The sequence below is a fragment of the Oryzias latipes genome, chromosome 5 (genome assembly GCF_002234675.1).
Source record: "Oryzias latipes chromosome 5, ASM223467v1".
Classification (NCBI taxonomy): Eukaryota; Metazoa; Chordata; class Actinopteri; order Beloniformes; family Adrianichthyidae; genus Oryzias; species Oryzias latipes.
This window is the reverse complement of record NC_019863.2, coordinates 24,291,651-24,318,234: the sequence shown is the minus strand read 5'-3', so window position 1 is coordinate 24,318,234 and position 26,584 is coordinate 24,291,651. Positions and strand designations below refer to the sequence as shown.

Sequence of the window (26,584 nt, the reverse complement as noted above, 5' to 3'; positions counted from 1 at the left end):
GAACACAATCTTGTCTCCCACTGACTGACGATAGATGATAAATTCTGATAAATGCTGGGAAGATTGACCAAAGAGTGATCAGTTTTACTAGAAATCCTGTTGACGTAAATTTAGTGTAACACAACTATAGCTGACAGCCACTTGCAGGCGACCATGGGTGGTAAATAAAATAGAAATCCTCCTGCCTTAGTGTTGGTCAATCAATTAAAAAAACTAAACAAAAAGTGTAGGAAAATAAACATGTTTACCCATAATTCATATAAATTTAGTAAAAGAAATGTTTACATTTTTAGTTTTCCTATTTTTTTCTGGAGTTGAGACTTCTGGGGAGTAAGGGGAGGCAAAAATGCTGTTTTGATAAAAGTAAGAATAATAAAGTAGTTTGAACTATTTACTTTTGATCCTTCTATTGCTAATGTCCTTCCACTCTTGTTCTGGTTTGCCACCCTTCCAAAGTCCTCTTGCCCACCGCCACTGGCTCAGTGATGTGCTGCATTGTCCTCTCATCTTTGACATTTATTATTTCCACTAATGGGTGTAAGTGGCCGTTAAAAAAATACAGTTTATAGTTTTTATCTTTAATTACCAAACACCAGTCAACTGTTAAAAAAAAATGCTAAAAGAAAATGGAATGACATGAGCTTAGTAAAATTACAAAAATGGGCTAATTTGAACAAATTCAATAAATGATATAAAATGGAAAACTAAACCAAACAAACAACATTAACATTACATTTCTCAGTGTTATTTTGGACTGCATACAGTTTCCTGGCTGTTAGAAGAAAAACAAACTTAAACTTCACTGAAACTGAAAAGGTTTTAAAAGATTGAAAGGTTTAAAGATGTAAACATAGTTATAAATACAACTAAATTGGACTATAAAAGCTTGATGAAAATAAATCAAAAAGTAATTTGGTCATTATTACGCTCAGTTAAGTTTCAATTACTTCTTTTGTTGTGTAATAAAGCAGAAAAAGTTTTGGAATCGATAATCGAATGTTGAGTGACAGCAACAAAAACTTCAAGGACCTTGGAGCAGCGGGGGGTCCTCACCCTGTCAGAAACTGTTATGCACAGGTCAGTATGTGGGCTTTCAGCCATCCAACTTTGTGTTTCAGTCTAGGTGTGTGCGTCCACCTCTTCATGAATCAAGTACACTTGAAGTGGAAAAGAGAAGCGACACCAAAGAAGCAGGTGCTTAAAAGCCAGAGCAAAGTCTCTGACTTTACTGTGTCGAATGCACTCATATAAATTACAAAAGAATGTTCAACCCTTCTTGTTGTCAAGCGCAGACAAAAAGGGATAAATTTTACTTCATAAGACAGGCTGTCACCGTTTTCCTTCCCGTGTGCGTTTCATTGTTAATTTAACTTTTCTTTCCAACCTTTTCTCCAATAAAACTTCAATCAATCTCGTAAATCCAGAAAAGAACTGGACCTTCTCCTTAACACATAAAAAGCCAATAATGATAAATTACCGTAATATTTCATAAGATTTCTTTTTTATATTTAAATGTTCCTTTTCTAGGCTGCGTGGTGGCGCATTGGTACATTCCTGGTTTGAATCCCAACTGGGACCATTCTGTGTGGAGTTTGCATATTCTCCCGGTACAATTAATGGATTTTCTATGAGCACTTTGCTTTTTCCCCACTCTCCAAAATTGGCTATGGGTTAATTGGTGTTCCTACTGTATATTGCCCCCAGTATGTGCATACAAGTGTGGTTGTGTAGCCCTTCGACAGACTGCCGATCTGTACAGGGTGAACCCTGACTGAAGATGGATGGATTCTCTGCATTTGGCCCTTGCCTTGGGGGAGTGAGGAGTTCCAATCACAGTCATGTTAAAGAACCATTTGGTGGTTTTTACACTGGATGGATCATCTCTGTCACCCAAGGGATACTGAACAACAGAAAGACTCAACAACATCCTGAAAATGGCCGAAAGGACAAAATAAAGTTAGAACACCTGTTGAGCTCACCCCTTTGACTGTATGTGAGAGCTGGACTGAGTTGGAGTGAAGTCACTGTTAGAAAATGATGGCGGTAACTGAATGTCAATCCAGTTGCTGCCATGTTGTAGTCAGAAACCTTCAGTGAGCAGTGATGGACTCGATTCGGTCTAAGTCATCAATTTTACAGCAACCACTCTTGACGATCAGAAGTGTTTACACTCCAATCATTTGACAAATCAATTGTTTTCAACGTTTAACTTACGACCACTTTTATTATTGAGGCATCTGATTAGCCAGTTTATAACTTAAATAACTAGCACATAAATAAATATTGTAAAACAAAAAAACAAAATTAGCAAGAGCATGTTTAAAAAATGTAGTCAAGCAAATAATGAGTAATAGCTGTTCATTTCTCAGTAGAATGGATTTTGGCTTCTTGGAGCCAGCAGTTACTTTCTAGGGGGAGGGGTCACTCAGTCCAGTTCTCACATACAGTCAAAGGTCCACCCATCTGCTGATCAAATAAACACAGCCATAGCAATGCACAAATTTTAGCTCTAAAATTCCCCCAAAGTAAATATTGGAATTTAAAAAATTCAAGAAAAAAAGGGGAATAAATAATTTTTCTCAGTTTTACTTGATACATTTTAGGCTTTTAATTACACATTGACTTAGGATGTATCACTTTAAGAGCTAGTTGCAACCAGAATAATTCAAAATGATCAATGAGTTTCCAGCATACTGTCTCACAAACAATTGGTTTATTTGAGGAATGCAAGAGATGTGGTGAAATATGAATAAAAAAGGTTTTGTTTCTGAAGAAATCTCAGCAGGTGTGCCTGAAAGTCAGATTTTACTTTGAAGTGTCTGAGCGAGAAACTACAAACACTCTGACACTTCTGTGGGGGTGAGATTGTCACACTCCTAAAGTTCAACATTTGGTCAGGTGGATGTAAAGGTTTTAACTCAGATGTGACTCACTTTTAAATTCTTCTTAAGAAATATCAAAAGGGGGAAATGAAGGATTTTATTTTCATAAAAGCCCATCATATATTTTTATATACAATTGTTTTATACAGATTTGTCATGTTCTAGGATTGGGAATCCTGCCTCAACAATATTTATTGTTACACGTCATTCGGATGCCATATTTATTTGGAGAGTCCATATTTAGACTTGGGAGCAAAACAGCATTCACATTTAAGTGCTTAAGCAGTTTTTTCTTTAAATCCACCTTTATTTTAAAAAGTGACTTGACTTATAGTCCACCTAAAAATAATTTTTATTCATCTCTTATTTTACCAGTTCTCCTTCACTGGAGTATTTTCCCCCTCACAGCCTCCTCCTCTCTCCCTCACATGCAGGAGAGTTCGCTGACACGAGTCAGAGAGGCTCTGAGCAATCTCTCAATCCCTCAGCGCCTGCAGAAGCCAATAATTGTTGTCTGCCCAGGAGGGGAAGGTGAAGAATGACAAGAGGAGCTAGGAAGGCACACTTTCAAACACACTAACAGACTCGCCATTTGATAACACACAGATTTTACAGCACATCAGCAGATTCAATTGATGTTGTCATGAAATCTCAAATTGGCCGAGCAGAAGTGGGACTTCAAAATCCAACAAATGGATCATGATTGAAGATAAATGATCTGCTTTTGTTTGTTAATACATAATGCTCAAAAAAACATACATTTCATGTAAGTAATTCATCAGATATATATGTTTTGTTTTGATCTGGATCATTTCACTCTTTAGTTGAAATTACTTAAAATTATGAAGCTGTATTTTAAAATCCATAACAACGCTTGAAAATTTTGAAGAATTGTCAACTTAAAAATGATTTTCTAAGATTGGATTGATTGTTTGATTGGACTCTCAATTTAAATCTTTATTGAAAACAAGTTCTGGCTTAAAACTTGAAGACTTTGTACATTTCTTTAACTAATTTACTTTTAAATGACTTGCTCAAAACAGAAATGTGGCCAAGGAGAGTTTGTGATCCACTTGCTTGTCTGTGATCTACAAAAAAAGCTTGATGATAGATAGAACCAGTAAATCTGGCAGCTGCTGTAATGGCAGATTAAGTACTTTCTGTTCAAAAGAACCTAAATATATGAAAATGGCAAAAAGGGAAGAGAAAGTTGACCCTACAAACATTTTACTTAAATTTCTCACAGCAAAAATTTCCTTTAGTAACGAATAAGATTTGTGAATCAAGTTAAGTTTTAGTTTTGAATGTAATCTGTAATAAAAGAACAACATACTGTAGAACACAGAACCACATACCGTGTGGCTCCAGACCATAAGTTGGAGAAGCCAAAAGTAAATAAAGAAGAAAAAAATCATATATATATATATATATATATATATATATATATATAATTTTGAGCAGCTGTGCCAAGCCCAAGCTCTTTTGACAAGCCTGCTCATCACAATGCTAGTCCATAAATTCATTTCATAAACTAGACATTCTGCACTTTTGAGATGTTCTTCAGTTTTTTGTCATGTTCTGTTTTCCTTGTCAATCTCACCGGGTTAAGGCTGATCATCCACAGCTGTTTTCATTTTGTAAATTACCTTCAGTCTATTTAAGTGTCTGGTTTTCAGCTCAGCTAGGTTGCTCCCTTGGTTTTATTGTGTTGAGGATTTTTTGTTGCTGTTTGTTTCTGACAGTCTGAAGTCTGGTTTCTTGCATGTTGGGTAGTAAACCACCAGTTCCTGACAGGAAAAAGCTCACCATTTGACACCAAAGTGTCAAAGGTCAATGTGGGAAACAAGTCCTCCTTGTGATGGCTGCCTTCACTGTTGTTTTAATTTCCAAAATATCCTGTTTTTGAGGCTTGACTTCACATAAAAATTCAGGTTTTTCTCTAAAATATTTGTTTTTTTTTTGTGGGACATTGAGCCTGGAAAGATCTGTTGAGCTCATCTTGAACTGGAATAGATCCAGGGAGCTCAGTTTTTTGAAGCACTTCCTGATCACGCCAGCCTCCGTCCTCGCCTGCAGGCTGCCCTCACACAAAGCCTCAGACTCAGAGGGTCTGCTGGTATTTTACCAATAAACTTTTTCAGCAGGTGGATGTTTTTTTCCTTGGAGAAAAGACTTTCACAAAACTTTAACAAGTCTCAAAATCCATCTGAAGGGTTATGAGGCTGTTTTTTTACCTATATTTTATTTTTAAAAACACGTTTGAATATATTTTATAAAAGCTCTTTTACATTTTTATTTTATCCTTTCTGGCTTCAGGTTAAGGAATTTTTTTTTTTTTTAAACCCATGCCTCATTCTGAAGCTGAATGGTTCATAAAAGATGATTACTTTCCTCGTGACCCACTTTCATTTGAGTTCATTTCATTGCATTGTAAGTTAATAATGCATTGGTTGTGAAATCCTTTGGAACAGGACAGATGGCAGTGTTCAAGCACCGGCTGATCTTATCGTAAAACATTTCCCAAAACCTGTTGGCTGCAGTGATTGTGTGTATGCAACGTCTGCAGGAGTGATTTATAACTTTCCTCGATTCTTTTTTCTGAATGATAAAAGTGGTTTGTTCTTTGTCACAGTTCCTCATTAAAACAGTGGACCGCAGTAAGTGTACAGTCCTATCAGCTGAAACGCCACAGCTTTAACTGTGATGCTTTTCTAAAAAGGGCTGTTCATTATAAAAAAGGAGACGAAAAAATAAAAAAGAGAAAAGACCACATCAAGATGAGAGGGTGGTTGGAAGGATGAGGCCAACTCATGTTGTAAACACTCCAGAGAACACAGTAAATCAAATTGTGGTTAAGGGTAGCTCTTTAATGAAACCATCCTAACATTTTCTGCTCACTTTTCTCCTTATCTTTTATCTTCCAAGTTTGATGTGAGCAAATTAAATAGACATACAATGGTTTAGATGGAGGACGTGAGGTTAGACAACACCAATACTGTTTGCCCTAAAAAAAGCAGAACAGCAATTTTGATTCTTTAAACAATAAAGTTGTGAAAGTAAAAATTAAAGCAGCATTTGAATTTGGAGAAATTTCATGGAGTTTTGAAGAACCAACTTCCAACAACAATGTAGATGGGAAAATTAGATTTAAATAGATGTTTATTAGAGACCCACTCCAATGAAAATCATGTTTTTGGTATTTTTAACTTGTTCCCGTGACATATTTTCATCTGCTCCTGATTCACAACAATTTGAACAAAGAAATACTCAAAGATGTAATTTTAAGCTCAGTTTTCTTTATATATGTCCTCCATCATGAGCATAAAAACACCTCAAAAAAACCTTTTCTACATCAGATTGGGTCTTTAATTTCCAATTACAATTGTTTATAGAAAAAGTTTTTTTTATGGGAACAACTCCCATTGTTTTCTCTCAAAGCTTGTTTGTTCAAATGTGACACCAAATAAAAGCAAACAAACCGATGTTATACTGCAAAGCTATGGAGTGATATTTCTGCCACCATGTTGCACACAAAACTTTCTAAGTTGAACATAAAACTTTCTAAGTTTTTTGCTAAAAATTTTTTTTTTTGCTTTCAAAAACGTTTTTTTGCGTTTGCAAAACACATGTTTTTCCGTGCGTTGTGTCAAATCTCGCTTTTGTCCTATCTTTGATTTTGCTGACTACTTTGAGCGTGACTTAGCGTGATATAACTGCCACTGGCATCGCCAAAAAGAAATTTGCATGCGTTGTGTGTCATCTCACCTTTTTCCTATCTTTGCTAAGTTAAGTTTCGGTTTGATGTGACAAGCTGCCATCAAACAGCTGCTGATTGGTCCAGATTCTAACCAATCAAGTGTCTCTGTCTCATATTGACGGTACTCCGAGGCAGACAATGACTTTGGACTTTGTGTATGTTCTGTTCGTACGGGGTTCTGCCGTTTGCAACCACTCTGGCCCGTTTGTCTCAGAGTAAAACCCAGATGGAGCAGCAAAGCAGCTAAAAAAGTTTAGTATTTATTCATGTCTGTGTAGAGACCAATGTGTTAAAAACGTCTGCAGCAAAAAAAAACAAACAAAAAAAAAAAAAACGTCCGAGCTCCGACTCCATCCAGCCGGAAGAAGTTAAACTTTTTAAGATTTGTATCTGAACTATTGTTTTATTTTAATAAATAATTGTTGAAATATTAAGAGAAAATAGCATTTTTGATGACTAATATTTTTAAACTTTGGACAAATGCTCACAAGTTCTAAAACATGAGACACGGGTGAAAATTTACATAAAAGTTAAAAATGCTTCTTCTGATAAATGCATTGAGTCTCCTGTGGTGAGCCATCATTCTTTCGCTTATTACTGCTGTTCATCTGATCCCAAACACGTGTGCAGCATAAAATAATATGTGTGTGATGATGTGGGAGGATTGCATGTTGTAGGGTGTTTTTCTTTTGCATGTTTGCATGTTTGTGGTACTACCTGTTTGTTGCATGCTTTCTATGGACACCCCCCCTTGTAACATAGCGCGCCGATCCACCACACCTGCTCCTCATCAAGAGGGACTTATAAAAGTCCCGACGAGGAAAGCCAAAGGAGGGCGCACGCCGACAGCAGGCGCATGCACGCGGGCCGCGAGTGGAACGTCGGGACCGCCAGACGTCGGGAAGACTCGCTGTGATCGGGACACACACTCTGAGAGCGCTGGGCGCTGGGACCATCAGTCTGCAGAGCGATCGACACGCAAGGGCAGGGCAGGGACCCTGCCTGTGTGTAAGTAGCCGAACGGGCTTCAGCAGACTGGTGGAAATAGGTGGGAGGGCTAGTGGCAGCCTGCATTAGGAATTGCTTTTCGTGCTGCCGCTTGCCTGTTTCCGCAGATTCCAGCGTGTCCAGGAGAGCCAGCTGGAGGTGACGCGGAGGAGTGCCAGTCACAAATCACAGAGGCGGAACGGAGCCCGCCCCCCAGGTCTTTGTGTGTATGACTGGAGGGATCCTCGGAACAACGTCGGGGGAAGAGAGACGTCTCCTGGTTTGGGATCAGTGATTCCCCCCTTTGAGCTGCATTTTTAAACCAGTTTTAACTGTTCTTTGGACTTTTAGCTCTCTTTTATCCTTTTTAACTGTTCCTGGGATTTTTATCGTGTTTTACTGTTTTAATCCGTCCCTAGAATTTTTGGACGCATTTTATGCTTGTTTTAAGTGTCTTTTAACTGAAACTTTGTGGCCTTTCATATGTTTTTTCCATCGGAATAAATTGTCATTGTGGCCAAGAATTTGGGTCCTCTTTGGTGGTGTGCGTGCGCTCTCCCCAGATCATTCCTCTAGCCCTTCAATACCCTCATTCAATTTTTTGTTGTTTACCCCAACTTTCAACCCTCCAGGCCTTACATGTGCTTTAAATTTCATTGTTTTGTTTTAACAAACAGACCTTAAAGAAAATCGCACTTTTCACTAATATTTTGCTCTGCAGGATTCACAGATCAAACAGACCTGTTGATGAAATGTCAGCAGATAAACTTTACAGTTTCAGGAGATCCTCAGCCATAAATTCACAAATCTGACTTCATAAAAATGAACGAATGCTAAAAAAAAAAAAAAAAGTATGAATTATTTAAAAAATGAAAAAGTCTTCATCCAAAAATGATGGTAAAAAGAGCTGATTCAGCCTCTGAGCCTCGGCAGCAGACACCATGTTAGATTCTTATGGCGATTTGATTGGTTAGAATCTGGAACAATCAGCAGCTGTTTGATGGCAGCTTGGTCACGTCAAACCAAAACTTAACTTAGCAAAGATAGGAAAAAAGTGAGATGATACACAACGCATGCAAATTTCTTTTTGGCGATGCCAGTGGCAGTCATATCACGCTAAGTCACGCTCAAAGTAGTCAGCAAAATCAAAGATAGGACAAAAGCGAGATTTGACACAATGCACGGAAAAATGTGTTTTGCAAACGCAAAAAACGTTTTTGAAAGCAAAAAAAAAAGTTGTTGAAAGCAAAAAAAAAATTTTTTAGCAAAAAAAATATATCAAAGCATTAAAATAAATTATTGAAAAGCAAATATTTAATATTTTCACCTGCAACTTAGAAAGTTTTGCGTGTAACGTGGTGGCAGAAATATCACTCCATACAAAGCAATTTATTACAAGCAAAATGTAAATCTAGTAAAGAGATTTCTTGGTTTTTGGCTGTTGTGAAGCACAGATACACTGGGGATCAAAAGCTTAAGCACCCCAGGAAATAGTTATATTAAAGGGTCTATATCATGGTCTATATCGTGCAAAATCAACTTTTTTGAGCTTTTAACTGATCTAAGATGTTACAACAAGCCCAAAGCGGTAATTTGCTTCATTTACCTATCTCTGCACATTTCTCTAATACCCTGCGCTCTAAGCACCAGCCCCACCCAATCCACGAATATGAGTGGGTTCTCACATTGTGACATCACAAAGTGAAGTACAGCCCCTTCCAGGAAGAGTTCGCCCCCAGGCTAACACTCACTTTTTGATTGGAAAAAGCCTTTAGTTTTATGTGTACAATATGCACATCCATCTTTGCAAAACTTTGGATGTTGTTTGTTTTTGTGGGTGAAATGCATTCAGGCTGCCGAGGCCGGCTCTAGGATGACGTCATGAAATGGGCGGCACCCACAAGGGGACTCAGAGAGTCGTCTTACTTTCGGGTACGAAAATTAGCACATGAAAATAATTAACATTTCACTAAAAAAATCATTCCTCAGTGTGCAAAAGCTATATTATCATATATATGGATATAGTTTACTCTGAAAGGCTTAAAAATAGCATGATATAGGCCTTTTAATGTGCATAAAGTAGCAAAGGAAAGATTGAAAACTCTCCAAAAGGCATCAGACTACAGATGAGACATTCTTGTAATATTTTCAAACAAATGCAAATTTTCTTTTCATATATTCTTTCAAAATAACAGAAAACAGGATAATGGTGTGGGCACCCTGCAGAGTTAATTCCATGTATTGCCTCCTTTAGCAAGGATCACAGCTTGTAAAGGCTTTTTGTTGCCAGCCAAGAGTTATTCAATACATTGTTTGAGGTATCTTCACCCTTTCTTCCTTACAAAACTCTTCCAGTCCTTTGAGACTTCTGGACTTTGTTACACACTGACTGCGTTTTGAAGACTTTTTTTTGGCTTCTTTATTCAATATAATAGAACTTTTTACCTCAGGTGCCCCAACTTTTGATCCCCACTGTTTCCACAGTTTGCTTCATGGCCTGAAAATCGTGTACAGACAGAAAGCAATCTGTCCAAGTTGAGAACCCTGTGGAATACCATTTAACTTGGCTTTGTGACACAGCAATATTTGATTCACAAAATGCTTTTCCTACTTTTACTCATTACATATCAAAGACAAAAGAACGTTAGTACAGATTTTTCATAAAAAAAGGAAGAAAATCAAAGATTCCTCCAATCTCAGCTAATCTGGACACAAATCCAAAGTATTTTCCTATTCATCTCAACCAGGTTTTTTTTGTCTGTGGGAACTAAACGTGTGGGCATCAGAGTAACCTGATGATTTATCTGAAAACTTCCGCTGTAGGGGTAGCCGCATCTGCAAAATGTAAACAGCCTTTGAAGCAACACACGGATTCAGGTCTGCTCTAACCTTTGAAAGGCCTCAAAAAGTCTGTTTGAAGCTCTAAGTTTTGATCATGTTGGGAAAAATTATAGCTGAAGTGAAAAGGTTCAAGGTCTGGTCAACAGCTTTTCTGAGGTCTGCTGTGAGATTTTCTTTTTCCCAAGCAGGTGAACAGAAAGACGGCAGCCTTGAGTCTCCATTCATTTCTCAGTCGATGATGAGTGATGAGTGAAAGGCTGCAGATGGAAAGAATTTGATCCCTCTGTTTCAATTTCAGTCGAGCCGTTTTTCTCCTTTTTTGATTTCCTTTGGTTTTGATCGCCTGGCCTAAACCCAGTTCGGGTTTCCACAGGTTACGGTAATTAAAGGCGATTAATCACAGAGCGATGGATAATTAAACGCTGAAAGCGGTTTGTCAGCCAAACGAGCCGAAGGAGACACGCAACGTCACTTTGCTCCCACCTGCACACGTCCATAAATCTCAGAGCACTCCCGCTCCTCCTCTCAGTGTTTTTAAAGGCTTTGGAAGTGGCGCGCACACATGTACCAGAGCCCCACGTTTAAGGCTTCCATAATTAGCTGCAGGCAATTAGCCACAGCACAAAAATGCAAAACAGCCCAATGAAGAGAGCAGAAGCGAAGGATAAAAATGACCTCCAGATTGAATTTTGTTCATGACTCTAAGGCTTAAAAAAAAAAAACCTTTAACACCTAACCCAATGAAAACATGTTTTTGTTACTTTTTTCCGTGATTGAGGACATTTATAATAAAGATTTAGCTTAAAACTGCATTTCTGAACATTTTTTTAAATTCAATGCAGTGGGAAAAAACTTGTAGGTGTGACCTAGATCTAGATCATTCATGTTTTTTGTTTCACTCCAATCTGATGTATCCACTTGTACAGAACTAGATCAATGTACGTCTTTGTTTTCCTCGTCCAAGCTGGCATGTGGATCACTCCAATAATGCTTGCCATTTTTGTTGCACCGTTAAAGTGCCTTAAAAAGCTCAAAACAGTTATAAACAAAAAACTAAATGGTTAAAGCACTTGAAGGTTAAAAAAGTGTAAATGAATACCATCAAAGCAGAAAATCACAAGATGAAAGCAAAAACGGTAAAAAAAAAAAACACACCATAAAGCAGAGTCTCAATGCTGTGTCAAAAGCCTGTCAATAAAAAATTGATTTTTAGAAGTTTTTTTAATGGACAGTGAGACACTGACTGGTTAAGGGTAAAGTGTTTCACAGCTTCAGTGCTGGTAAGGGGCCGTAAGCCAGTGGGAGATCATGTTAACTTATAGATAAATCAATCAGTCCAACTTTATTTATATAGCACTTTTCATATGAAAGTGTTGGGAAGTAAGGGCTGACTTACTCCGCCAACAGTCTCACCCACAACTCTGAGGCAAATTTCTAGTGAACTGTGGCACACAAGCATCCAAAAATGTAATAAAGGAGAAACTCTATACAATCTGTATTGATGTATACAGTCCCTAAACGATCTCGCATACAGTTTTTGTAATAATTGAGGCAGTAAAAGCTGGAAGTTGCAGCTTTTTTTCCTAAATGTTGTAATAAAAGTTGCTGTGTTAGTTTTCAATGATAATTTTCAACTATTTACCTGTAAACTGTTAGAACAGACTGTGCATTTGTTGTGCTTCATGACAGTTACCAGGAGCGTCACTGTAGCGCAGAGACTCTGTCACTTTAAGCCAATTCATCATGGGAGATGTAGTGCAAAAACGGGTGCAGATGCCAGACAGACTCACCTCTCTGAGCGTCATCATTTTGTTCACTTTTTCAAGGTCTTTCAAGGGTTTCCGCGGGAAGCCACACCGCTAAACATGAACTTTAGCTTTTATTTTTGTTGGAACTGAGAGACTTTTTTGGCCAAGTTGGAACAAGATAGTGAGAACATTAACCACTTCTGATTGATTCAGACTGATGATGTATGATTAAGCCTCCAAGAACAATTGCCGGGAAAAAATGTACTTTACCATCGTTTATATTTGCGTTTTATCAGGGCCTGTTCAGATGAACACAGAGCTGATATCTTGGCGATGGTAAATGTTTTCAGATCAGTGAAAATGGATAACTTCCTGCAGCACAGCTGACCATATCTTACCGCACACTAGTTAAAACACACTGTAAAGGCACATATTCCGGTTTCTTGACTAAAAACAGCATAATCATAAATAAAAGACCACTGGGAATGCATTTATAAAAGATCAAAAATTGATCAGAGTTGGACTTTATCTTCTGAATAAGACCTTTTAAAGTGGATGCATACAACAGATTAATAAGGATCCATAAAAATATGTGGTATGTATAATATAAGTGTAACATTTTTTTCATCCAGGGCAGAGTAATCTGGATGTCTTGGCAGCTAACTGGGTCGGCTGTGCTAATTTGCCTTTGCCAAAGTCAGCCACAGTCACGCACACACGGGACCAGACAAGACCAAGAGAGTGGGGGGAGGGGGGGCACGAGATGGTTAAAAGGAAGATAGTAACTGTGTGTGTGTTTGGAAACATGGAGGGGAGGTCAGATATGAGTGTGTGAATGCAGCATGTGTGTATGTGAGCGTACCTAAGTGATGCTCCCCTGACAAAGGTGCTGGGTTTTGGCTGAGAGCACGGCATGGTGTGTATGTGTGTTGTGTGTGTTAGTGGGTTGTGAGCACAGGGTTGCGTGACATACAGTGAAGTGTCATAGGGAAAGGGGCAATGAAAGACGAAGGGAAAAAGAGAGGAGAGACGGTGCTGGAGTGGTTGACTGAACCACTGGTCCACTTTAGTTTACATCAAAACACTGAGTCCTTGTGGGTGTGCATGCACGTGCACAGGTGGGTGTGTGTGTGGGTGTGTGTAGGCGTGCTTCAGAGTTCCAGTGTAGAGCGGACTTAAGTGCCCCTTACAGTGAGAGCAATTGAGGACACACTGATATGAGGCACACACACTTACTCCGGTCACATTTACTCAGCTCAGCCGACCCACTCGAGCCTGACACACACACGTGTGCACACACACACACGCATGCACGTAGAAAATAGATGAAGTGGGGGGTTGCAGCAGCACATATGGGTTAGCTGTGTGCAGTCACTGGAGCACAGCATGTCTTCCCGTTTTATGAACTACACTCTGCTTCCGAAAGTTTAATGCTTTTTATAGGCGAGCTTCAGGAATCTCCACGGCAAGAGGCGACATAAAGTATTTACCTAAAACCTGTAAAATAAAGGAATCACTAGGAGACCTCCCTAAAGGCAAATTTGAAACTTATCCGTACAAATTTACTGAGTTACAAATGAAAGCATAAAAAAACATGTATTTAGTTGATAAATCTAGTAAACTGTCAGATTTTTTCCACCGATTCATTAAATCGCAGGATCTGAGTCAACGGATGAACATCAAATGGGTTTTATCTCAATTGGCTGCCAAAGCGGAATTATGTTTTTTTCCATGAGCTGCAGGATCGAAACTTGAAGTTGTTTCAATTTCAAACGCACAAAATTTTGAAGACTAACCTTTCATAAAATATGAAGAATAATCATGCCAACAATTTTCAAATTGTCCTGTTTAGAGAAAAAACCTTCTCAAGCTGTGCAATGGCATGTTGGGTTAAAAATTTTATGATGACATTTACCCTCAATTTTAGCTGAAGTCCATGCAATATTTATGCAAACTATGTCAATAAGATTTCAAGCAACATTTTTTCCCAAGTTTTGAAATTTTTTATTTCACTTTTGTGTTACAAAAAACGAATTAATGTTGCAGTTTAACAGAAAAGTATGGTAGCCCTGAAGTGCAAACCTGATCAACAAATCACTTAATGCAAAAACATATTAAAGATTGCAGCTACAACTAAAAAGGCAAAAAAATTAATACAAAAAATAGCATTACATTTTTAGAAATTAAAACTAACTTCCAGGAAACTAACTTTCGGAAAACAAAATTTCCACAAATCAAAATTAAATGTTGTAAAACAGAAAAAAATGAAAAATCCAGCATCTATTCCTGCCAAATAACTTTTGGTTGAAATAAAGGACAACGTGCGGCCCGTCAAAATGTTTCATTTTTATTTTGTTTACATTTTTACAGAATTTGGTGTTTGCTTCCAGAATTTGTTTTTTTTGGTTTTGCTTTTTGATTCATAACTGTGATGTTTCAAATGTTTTTGTGTTGAGTTATCCGTTGGTGTGATTTGCACTTCAGGGCCACCGTAGAAAAGAGCTTAGTTTCAAACTTCAAATAGGCAAAAATGGCAAATACATTTTTGACCAACTGTAAGCTAATGCAGAATTATAGGGTCAACAGTTTGATTTTTTGTTTTTATGAATTTGCATCTAGCACTTGTTATAATTGCTTGGATTAAAAAAAAAAATAATAATAATAATAAGGGGCCCAAAGGTTGCCATGTTTTTTAAAGAAACACCTCGTATCCATCCTCATTTGGGCTTGTTTCGCGCTCAGCAGGACCCTGACATCTTTCATTCATGGAGGCTAAAAAACTACAGTGCAAGCCAGAGCTTTGTACAGAACACGTGAACACCAGAATCCCGACAGGCGGTCTGCACCAGAATATCTGACGATCAAAAACACTGACACAGTGGAACGAACTTGTCAAAGTTCAGCATGTGTGGGACCTTCTGGGAACTTTGTGAAAAAGAAAAGACAAAAGAATCCTTCACTGAATGAATGAAGGAAGGCTGACGTCTTTTATACAGCTACAACAACTGAAATAATATTAAAAAAATATGAACAATAAAAAATGTTGAAATCCACATGTTGTTGGTACACTATCTGTTGTTTTTGTTGTTTTTATTTTTTTTGTTGCTTTTTGTTTTAAGAGAAAGTGTACCGAATAATGAGGTAAAAGGAGCGGGAAAATTATGTTTTCTTCTTGATGTTCCCATATTATTGTCACAATAAACGTAAAAAAAATTGCAACTTGTTTTTTTCTTTTTAATAAAAAAAAATCATTTAGCTATTATTTTTTTTAAGAAAAAAAAAAAAAAAGATAATTGATTGCAGTACAAAACATAGCCCTCACATTTTTTTGGGTTCAGTCAGAAAAGTACATTACATTTAACTGTGGTTGTATTTTTCTAAAACTCTGGACCAACAATGAATTTAGTTGTTTTTTGTCAACTCTGGCAGTTTGAAAGATAAACAAATGTAGCTTTCTTGGAAGACATTTCTGAAATCATGTTCTTTTAAATCCTCAAAGAAAAAAAACCCTCTTTTGCATCTTTTTCTCATAAAAAAAAAACATCAAAGGATGATTTAAAATCTTTTAGAAATGTGATTTAAATTAACTGACTGCAAAGAAGAGTCTCTATTACTTTAACTCACCAACGCAGGAGTCTCTGTGCTCCTCAAATCCAGCCGAGCACACGCACCTCCCAATTGGCACCAGCCACTCCCCCTCAGCGCTGCAGTACATCTTTGGTGTGTCTCTCTCCTCCGCGTGGTCCACACACTGACCCCTGACCTCCACCAGGGAGGACGAGTCGGCCCCTGTCACCACGTCGGTGAAGACAGCTAGGTTACGGCTCACCCCCACGCAGCGTTTGTAGTACACCCGCACGGAGGTGAGAGCGATGCAGGCCCCGATGTCCTGGAAGGCCAGGTAGAAGCCTCGCCGCGTCAGGGGGCCCACGCCTCGCACCTGTGCCGGAATAGAACCTTCTTCATGACTATTGCAATTAAAGAAAACATCTTTATATCTGCAGGCTCTCGGACAAGAATGACCTTTATGTATCTGCTGCATCTAATGCATCTAATGCAGGGCCTGCTAGGACGTCGCTCTTCTTCACATAAAAACTCCGAATAGACTTTTTTAGTAATATATTATTAACAGACTGACTGTCTGCACACCGGATTATAAGGTGAACCGTTAATAAATATTAAATTTTCAAATATTTTAACAGCAAATTTTAAATGATCAATGGTACGAACGAATTTTGTGTGTCTGTGTGTGGAACAAAAAGTTTTGGGGAAAAAAAAACTACAAAAATATTTAAAAACAATTACAAACCTGGGAACAATAATATTTGTACAGATACTATGCTATATTATACAGATAATTTTGAGGACATTTATGATATCAACCAAAGATTGTAATGACAAACTTTGGTAGACATAGATTAATAAATATTTGTGTATATTAATGAAGATTAACATTTGTATTACTTTATTATTGTTATAAGTTATAACACAAACTATAAGTTTGTTTTATGTAACATGTTTGAAACAAATTTATAAAAAAACAAAATAATTAGAAAATGTTCATCCGACTATAAAGGAAATTAAACTCAACAAGAGTCAGAAGTCAGTCAGACCTCATTAACTGTGTTCACAGAAATTGTATAACTTGTAACACGCTACATGTTAGCCAACGTTAATTAACATGAATGTTGTATACAGTAGGTTTAATAAAATTAATTAAACGTTATTCAGGGATAACAATCCAATTGCTCACTTTAAATTTCTAAATGTAAATCGTGGAAAAACGAAGAAAAAAATAATTATTAGGAATTACAAACCACTGTGGGTTTGATTAAAAATCTAAATAAATAAATCTGATCCTTCGTTTGGCCCTTGAGGCTCTTCGCTCATTGTAACTGTCCACTCCTAAAAAAACTGAACAATGTTACGAGCTGTTACCTCTCCTTTTTTTTTACAGTTAACATTTTAGAGATGAGCTAGAAAGTGTCACAGAAGGGCTACTAACTGTTAAGCCTATCACAATCAAGAACTCAGACAAACAGATTTTAGAAACTGCTGGGGCCACATATTTTTTGATTTTATGACAGGAGCCTGCGGGTCAGTATAAAATTTGATTGCCTGACTATGGACATGCCTGCCAGATTATAGGGCACACTGTCATTTTTTGATCAAAACAAAGTGTTCCTTTATAGTGTTTAAAATATGGTACTTCGTGCTTGGGTCATGTTTTTGTGTTCCTCTAAGACCTGTCAAGTGTCCAATCTTGCTAAGTTAGTCAATGTTTCCAGAAGATACGGACAATTTCATTGAACTTTAACTCACCTTTTAACAACTATAATGAGATAAAAAGCGTTAAGTTTGGCAGATTGATTGTATCTCTAAATCCATTTTACAACTTTACAGAAATTGTGAAATTGTGTTTTGTCAGTTATTTTTCATGCATTGAAGATAAAGGTGTTGGGAAATTGGAGATGACGTGCCAAAGCTTGCAAAAGCTAAGACTAAGATATAACCATAATATTTCACCCAACCTTAGGTTGACTTTTTACAGACTTTCTACAGGTGCCGAAATGTATTTCCAGCTAGTATAAAAGCTTTCCTTTGTTAAAAGTTATCTTCTGATTAAACAGCCAGCTCAGAGGGTGACAGAGTGACTACCGCTACACGCAGGGCTTCTGCAATAATGAGCAATCCAATGATTAATTTGCTCGCCTGCCCAGCTAGCTGTCCCTCCAGCTCCACAAGCATTTATTTCCCCCTGTTTTTCTGTTTAATCCCAGCTGGAATACTTCACACCTGTACCCTTTAGTTAAATGTGGACGTTACAGATCAAGGAAGAAAAAGTGTATCCTATAAAATAGTTTATAAGCATATTTTTAGCTAGATAGCTAAGTAGTAAGACTCATAATGGGTTTTACTCTAAAGAAGTCATTTACCAGGTGATACTATCCTCTACTGACAAGATAAAGTGCAATAAAATATTTGAATTTACTTTTATTTTTGCCAAAAGCTGCTTTAAGTCTTTATCTTATGGATGCAGTTTGAAGACAAATGAAAGATAAAAGATAAAAACCAACATCAGTGACAACTTAATAGCTTTCTCTTAACAGAGGTACCAATTTTTGATGGAAAAGGATTTACATGTCAGCTAATAAATCCTGCATGACAGTACAATGTCAATATTGCTCTTATGTCAGATTCTTATTGATAATAGTAATATTGATTTTGATTTGCTGAGATAAAAGCTCATTCTGGTCATAACTATGGTGGCCCTGAAGTGCAAATCACTCAACATAAAAACATATAAAAGATCACAACAATAATAACAAAAAGCAACAGTCATCATTCAGTCAGTGACAACTCGTAGCACCTACCTTAACATTCTTTTCTTTCTTTGATTTCTAGCAATTAAAATGTTTAAAATGAAACAAAAGAAGAAACTGGAACAATAAGACAAAATTTAATATTTTTCTGCAGATTTAGGAGCTCCAGTAGATAACTTTAAACAACTTAAAAAATGCACTAAGCATTTCCTTATACTATTGCTACTTTTGCCTAATAACGAAAAACAGTTGGTATACGTAGATAAAGGGCTTTTTGGCGTTAACGTTTTCTAGTGGCATTTTTCTCATGATAGAGGACACATATAAAGAAACTATGCTTAAAATTGCATTTCTGAGTTTTATTTATTCAAATGGTTGTGATTCCAAAGGCCGTTGGAGAAAGCTTGTAGATGTGGCGCATATGATTTACAAGCACCCTGCTCTGCTCCATTCTGATGCATCCATCCAAAAAAAACGTGTGCGTTTTCCTCATCTGGGCTGGCAATTGACTCCAAACTTTGCAGCAAGATGGCTCCCATATTTGTCACCATTTTTGTTGTACCGGTATTATTAGGTTGGGGGGTGTGAAGGACTGTAAGCTAGAGTGTAAACAAAGGGATGATGGGAAATGGGGCAGCCTTACTTTGTGGCAACGGTCCCGCCCTCAACTCAAAGGAAAAGCTCTGATAAATTACTGCTACTCTGGCAAAACTATGTCCTAGAAAACAACAGTTTTTTTCTTATGACTAAAATCGGCAATCATTATTAAAAGACCACAGGGGACACTTTTACCACGGATCAAAAGATGATTGAAGTGAGACTTTAGGTTCGTGTAAAGTGTGAGAAGTCTTGAGTTTATGCTCCTAAAAGGTAAGAAGAAGACATTGTTGGAGTTCATCCGCTTCAAAAATCCTTTTTGCCTCACTGAAATGAACCGTAATCTGTTGGTGTGACTGGATTATCCAGCACCAATTACCCACAATCTCTGATTGAAATGATGTGCACACATACAGTAAAACCAAACCACATCCTCTCACATCTACAACTTCTTAATGCAATGTAAACTAAGTACACATTTATTTGTTAGTCCGTTAAAAGAGAGGTGTCAAGAAGCCGACATGTTATTGCTCGTCAATTAGCCGCTTTGTTTACAAGCTGATTTGACACATCGAAAAGATATTTCATAATCAAACTGACTCATCAGAGCCCCCCATACACCAGCGCTGTCAGCTAATTAGACTTCTAATTACAGAGTTTCAGGTCTTTCCAGGTTTTTATGAAGAAGTTTTACTGTCATGCTTTACGGGAATAAACACATAAACAGCTGTCACTTATTGCACAACTTGCAGGTGGTGTCATTCATAAATTATAAGGAGAATTTTTGGTGAAGTTTACTTTTAAACGTCATCAGGAATTTATGGGGAAAAAGCAGCCGCCATGCATCATATCTTGCAATGTTATACAGAGTAAAGGGATTTGGTTAAATTTGTACAGACAGGAGTCATTCCAGAATAAAGATTTGACAGTCATCCTGACCTAATGGAGCTGGATCTCCTCTGCAGAAAATTTGTGACTGCACTGACACTTCTGCAGCTGCAATTTTAGAAAGGAGGATAATGCATCCAGAATGTAGTTCCAGATGGGATGTGGAAGCCAAATTTGTGTGAGAGTTCACAGCGGCTTCATCAGAACACAGCTGCCAGGTAACGCAATGCTCCTCTAAAATGTAATATACAGGTAAAAGCATCGAAACCAAACACATTTAGGGTTTTTAGTTGAAAGTGAGAAGTCATTAACACATCAGCTCATTTTACCACCACTTTTCCATGCAAATTTTATGACAGGAACTATGTACTTCTGTCCAAAAATATAAAGAGTTAATCGGATCCACATCGCTGTTTGATCTTCATTGTCTGTGTTCAAACTTCTGATACAAAAATTCTTTACATTTTACTGCAAAGTTTTGGACTCAATCAAAATTCAAGCACAACAGGATTTTAAAAGGGAATCTAGATAAATGATGTGTGATAAAAAATGTCCTGCTAAGCCATGTCTATCGACCACTGAAAAATCAGATTACTAATGTTGTTAACCTATAATATCAAGTAATAAATACCAATTACTTTATTAATGAATCAACTATTGAATAAAACATTGCGACTTCAGATTAGTCTACCAACAACTCAAAAGTGAGCTGTTTAGCAAATCAGTTACTAGAAGTCATTTTGGTAGTTTGAGTGTATGAACAAAGTAATCAATAAATTAATTAATCAGCATTTTTACAAAAGCTAAGGTGAACAGGTGCTGGTGAGTCTTATTAAGAATCAGTGCTTCACTGCACACCCTCATATTCAAGATTACCATTTTTTAACCCTTTTGACATTCTTTTGACTACCGTAACTCTTTAATATCATGGATTAATATCATTCCAGCGGATTTGGATGTGGAGAAAAGCAGCTTAAAGTGCTAACATTATTAATGTTGATAAGCTTACGTTATCAAAATGTTGCAAAACAGTGTAAAGCCGACATAAAAAATCTACTTCCCTCCACTTCAGAATCATCTGATTTATGGTGATAGCATAATTGTTTCAAGAGCGTTACTTAGGTGTCGAAAGTGACATTTTCAGAGTTAAAGGGTTAAACAATTCAGGAAAAATTCTTATCTTATCCATACTGCGTTTAGTTCCATATGCTTTCAATCATACATGTGGAATTGCCTTTTTATCTGTCCTTTTAGATAATTTATAGTGGTTGGATGGCTAAGCTGGCTGCATGTAGGACAGGTGCATGGAAAACCAGGGTTTGTTTCCCACGGAGCGTAATGAGCTTCATCCAGTGTGGGTCTTTGGGCAAGACCCTTAACGCTACTGCCTAACTATGTAGCCACAAGGGGGCCCAAGTTTGGATCACCCTGTCGCGTTTTCATGAATTTTAATCTTGTGTACTCTTAACACTGCATCTTTTGTTGTATTGTTATCTATCGACCGATCTCTCTCTAACTCTCTCTCTCTCTAACTCTCTCTCTCTAACTCTCTCTCTAAAACTTTTTGTAGGTCTGTTTTTTGGGATTCCCTTTAGAGAATAGTCATGTCTTTGAGTTCATGAGATTGAAGAAAAACTGTCCATAAGCAGTGTCCATCTTCTAGGTGGATGAAGGACTGTAGACGCAGAGCAGTCCATTTTTCCAGACTGATGTGTTTTTAAAGAGCTTATGCAAAACTAGAGCTCAAAGACACAGAGGAATACTTCAGAGCTATGAAGATGAAGATGCAGACCAAGATCCTAAGTTTTTGTTTTTCTTCTTGTTGCCTTTGTGGGATTTGCTGACAACATGAAAAGGATTAGCTAATATGTCAACTTTAAAAGTTTTTGTAGCTTTGTCAGCTTTTTTTAGGCACTTTAGCTGCACAACATGAGAGAAACAGATTATAGAACAACTACCAGACAGATCATAACTCCAATTCAGCTGCAAACCAATTCAACTCAACTCCAAGGACAGTGAACAATAAAGAATGCAGCATCTTTTCTATTTTTCTCTATGTAGCAACAGAAGACATCAATTACAGGTTTTTTTCCAGGATCCACTATCAAATTTTCAGCTCCTATCAATATTGAAATATTTCCCAGGACAGTGAACCAAACTCTGTTTGTATCTTCTGTCTGAACCCGACAGCAGAGCCGAAGATTTTTTCGGAATGATTCAGGAGTTGGAGCAACTTTTGCCAAGCAGATGCTGGACTGACACATCCCAGGTGTTTCTCGTCTTTGACGTTAAAAGGCTTAGCGTTCATACCTCTGTGTTGAGTTTAAGTCTTCGGACTCCGAGGTCAACGCCGGTGAAGCTCTCATCAGCAGCTATGGTGTCAATTTTATTGAACTGGTTCTCCCGGATGGCTGAGCCCACGGCTCTGTCAGACTCATAATAGTACAAGTTGAAGGTTTCCTGCAGAACAAACGAGGGCAGACAAAGTTCAAGCAAGACACACCTGACCATTTACTTAATTTCATAATATATAGATTCAACAGCATTACTGTCATTGGTTAGACTTCTTGGCTAAAATGAATGTTGGCCTTAAACTAACTGTCTCTAAGTTTTGTACCAATAGTTTTTGAAACCTTGAAAGGGTGAAGTTGAACATTGGTTGTGGGGGATTTTATTTAAAACTTCACTTTATAAAGATGCTTTTTTATCTGTCCTTTTAGCTAACTTATGGTGGTTGCATGGCTCAGCTGGCTGCGTGTAGGACGTTATCTCAATTGTTTTCCTCAAATTGTCTTTCAAATTCTATTTTTCACCTAAAACACGCATTTTTATTTTTATTTTAAAGTGTCAAGCACACGAAAGACAGGAATGACTTTAGCCAGAAGATGAACGTTTGTTGGAACTAGTTTTCCACTAACTGAAAAGTTCAGGTTCACTCCGCTCAAACAAATAACTTCCCCTCCAAAACATCTGTAATAAAATACCCGACATTCATCATCTTCCACATAGCAGCACACCTAAGGCATTACTCATCTACCTTCATTTAGCTGCAAATCAAGTGTTTTCTTTCAACTTCTTCTTAAGAGAGTAAGAGGATGTGAAGTTTGAACCCAGAATTGGTTTAAAAAATCCAACATGCAGATATAATATTGTGATTGTTTGCTGGATTTCTAAAATCAGGTAAAAGTATCCCTTTATACCTCTTCATCTAACCTATGCACAATACATTTATGTCTTTTTCATCTCTTCACCACAGTAGACATTTGTCAGAACTTATTCTAGTTTTGCATCCTTCACAGGTCAGTGTTCCGTCTATATTTGGGTTGTTGTAATGAGCTCACACATTGAGCTTGGAGCTGCTGCCTTTTTAGATTTTCTGAAGTATTAGAGTGTGATAATTAGTGGTGGTTGAGAGTTGAAGTGTGTGCCTGCTGTCATCGGATCGGACTGCCAGACACAAATGACTGGCTTGCAGCAGTAACTCACCGACCCGAGTTTTTGAGCATAAGTTTGAAGCTTCTCACATCCAGTCAATTATTAAAAGACAGTTCGAAAACACAAGTCGTCTTCTTAAATCAGAAAGAGTCCCACTCCTGCGCTTTTTCTCACCTTGCAGGTTCCCAGCACTCCGGGCATGCTGTTGCAGTCTCTCAGGGTGAACTTAACCTCGATGTAGATCCTTCTGGCTCCCTCTCGGGGAATCCAGCCCGTCACCAGCCAGTTGTTTTGGCTGGGGCTCATCACGTTGCAGACCTGATTAGGAAGTGTGTGTTACGAACTGATCAGCAGTAAAAACACAAACAAACTTGCACTCAAAGTCACGGATCAACAACTGCTCATCATAAATGTGGGGTAATTATAGCATTCATACTCTTCTGGAACTCCACTTGATTTTGAAGGCAGGCGGCTCCACATGCCGCACCTGTGCATGTAGCTCAAGTTGTTTTTTGCAAGAACTAAGATTATTTGGCAGGCGTTTCTAATTAACATATAAACATTTAGTTCTCTGTCCTTCAGCATTTTTGGTAGGGCGGTCAACCCGTGTTCGTAAGATTGAAGGTTTGATTCCCACCTTGCACACCCATGTGTCGAAGTGTCCTTGGGCAAGACACTGAACCCCACCTTGCCTCTGGTGGAAAGTTGGCGCCAACGTTCGGCAGCGGAACTGCCACCAGTGTGTGAATGTGTGTGTGCATGGGTGATTGGGACTGTGACTGTAAAGCACTTTGGGCCTTTGAAGAAGGAAGAAAAGCACTAAAGAAGTATACGCCATTTACCATTTTAAAGGTTTGATAAAAAAAAAAAAAAATTTCTAGTCAATAGAAATACATAAGAAGGCTGAATGAATCTAAACTAAAAAAAACTATTTAAAGACAGTAATAGTAAAGAAAAGTAACTTTATTACTTAAAACGTCATGTATATTCCTGTTTATCTAAAGTGTTCTTTGAAAATGTTCTGTTTTCCGTATTTTGTTTAATTTCTCCCAAAAATGCAACTTAAATATGATTTTTTTTCTTCTTTTCTATTTATTTTTTTGCTGCTGCGACTAATAGTCTTGAAAATACGGTTCACCGAATCACCTTCCCTTCATTTCCTACTCCCACCTTTGTGCCATAATGGTTTTATTTTTCCTTTGATTATACATTTCCTTGCTGCTTTAGTCTCTATATTAGCGACAATGTGCTGCTTTTCAGAAGCTAGCTTCATTTTCTGCAAGTCCAACATGAGCTGGTATCAAACAAAAATGTTCCAGCCAATCAAGAATTGTCGAGTCTGTTTAAAGTATGTTGGGTTTCTGACGGGACATCTGGTCTTTCAAAAATGTCCACTCTCAGTCACGCCAAGTGTAGGTTGATGATCATCCACAGCTGTCTTCACTTCCAATAAATACCCTCAGGGTATTTAAAGTGTCTGGTTTTCTTCAGCATCAGGTCATTTGTTTTGTCACTCTTTTGTCGAGCCATTAGTCTATGGGAGTTTTCATGTTCAGGTTTACTTATTAAAGGTTTCATTTTCTGCTACCAAGCTTGTTTGTCTGAATTTTTACATCACCTGGTCCTCACATCTTTCAGCAAATTCAGCATTTGCTTACTTTTAGCATAGGGTTTAGCTTTTTTTCTGTATTATTTATGTTTGATGATGCCGTCCTGAATGCCTCCCCTAAGCCAATTTACTTATCTCAATTAACAGTTATAACATTTAGTAACGTCATTTTTTCTTTTGTTTTTGACCTAATATGTAGTTATCTTCTATATCTATGACTTTACTTGTCATTTTAAAACCCCTCAAAACAATGTTTTTCACATATAGCATAAACAAAAGCAGGAAAATAATATAAGTTAAAACAAAACACTAATAAAAGGTAGTGAATTTGTCGTTAAGTTGAGCAAAGAACTACTCACTGAATGTGTCTCATGTAAAGAGCTGTGATTGATGCAGCATGAAAGGATTTACAGTCGGGCTGAAAAAGTGACCACGCCATCAGCTCACGCTGAGAACACCACTCACCTGGTACGTGTGGATCGGGGTGAAGTACTCGTCCATCTCGTTAATGGCGTCCCACTGAGAGAGAAACCGAAGCGGGGCAAACATTTATTATTCAAAGTTTTTGAATGCATTTCATTGTTGTGTTCATTCCATCATTGAATCTGACCTGAAATAAAATGAAAAGATTCCTTTTCAGAAAGCCGGCACTCATGTTATTCATCGGTGTGATGTTCTAATGAAGCTTCAGAGCTACACTCTGCCAGCATTAAACTGAGTTTAGCCATAAAAGCTGTAAAAATACTTATAGTCAGTTGGGTTGTGAGAACTCCAACACCCCCCAATGCCTGAACATAGACTTTTGAACTCTATAAATACATCCCCAAAGTGCAATCACTCCCTAAAAACTTGTTTTAAAATCTCATTCTGATCATCTTTTGATCTATTTCTAAAGCGTTCACAGTGGTCTTTCAATTACAATTATGCTATTTTTAGCTAAAATATTTTTAAAAAAACGTTGTCATTTTCCAGGACATAGTTTCTGCAGAGCGGCAGTAGTTCATTAAAATTCGCCTCTGAGTTGTGGGTGGGACTGTTGGCGCAGAGGAACCCCGCCCTCCCTTCTCCTCCCTGTTGCTGAGAGCTCTTTGTTTACACACTCTCCACCACTAGCTGACAGCCCCTCACACCACCAATCTAACATTACTGGTGCAACAAAAATGGAGAGCAATACTGGAGCTATCCAGCCATACAGTTTTGAGCCAGATGCCAGCTCGGACAACGGAAAAGGAGTTTATGGTTCTAGTCGTCTACAAGTGGAAGCATCAGAATGAAGTGAAGCAAGGAGTTTGTGGCCTGACCAGCACAGTTTTTATGTCACAAATAAGCTCTTTTTTTAAATTGTATTTTTTACTACATTTTACATTTTAAATAAAGAAATACGCCGAAATGCAATTTTAAGCTTACTTTTCCCCTATATATGTCCTCCAACATGATAAAAACACCAACATTTTTCTTTGGAGTGGGTCTGTAAAGCCTAAGTTAAACATAAAAATGCAGAACAGGCCTCCATGTCT

General features: G+C 37.6%; 1 protein-coding gene across 5 annotated transcripts in view; it reads right to left on the bottom strand.

The window, feature by feature from the left end:
- The window catches only part of epha8 (EPH receptor A8), a 129,210-nt gene that overhangs the window by 44,787 nt on the left and 57,839 nt on the right, over nt 1-26,584 (bottom strand). For all 5 annotated transcript variants that reach the window (XM_023955115.1, XM_023955119.1, XM_023955116.1 and 2 more), the window contains exons 3-6: nt 25,533-25,586; nt 23,633-23,776; nt 22,334-22,483; nt 15,840-16,155 (exon numbers count right to left, since the gene is read on the bottom strand). In XM_023955115.1, coding sequence (XP_023810883.1) covers nt 15,840-16,155; nt 22,334-22,483; nt 23,633-23,776; nt 25,533-25,586 — 664 coding nt within the window. The remainder of the gene's footprint in view (nt 1-15,839; nt 16,156-22,333; nt 22,484-23,632; nt 23,777-25,532; nt 25,587-26,584) is intronic.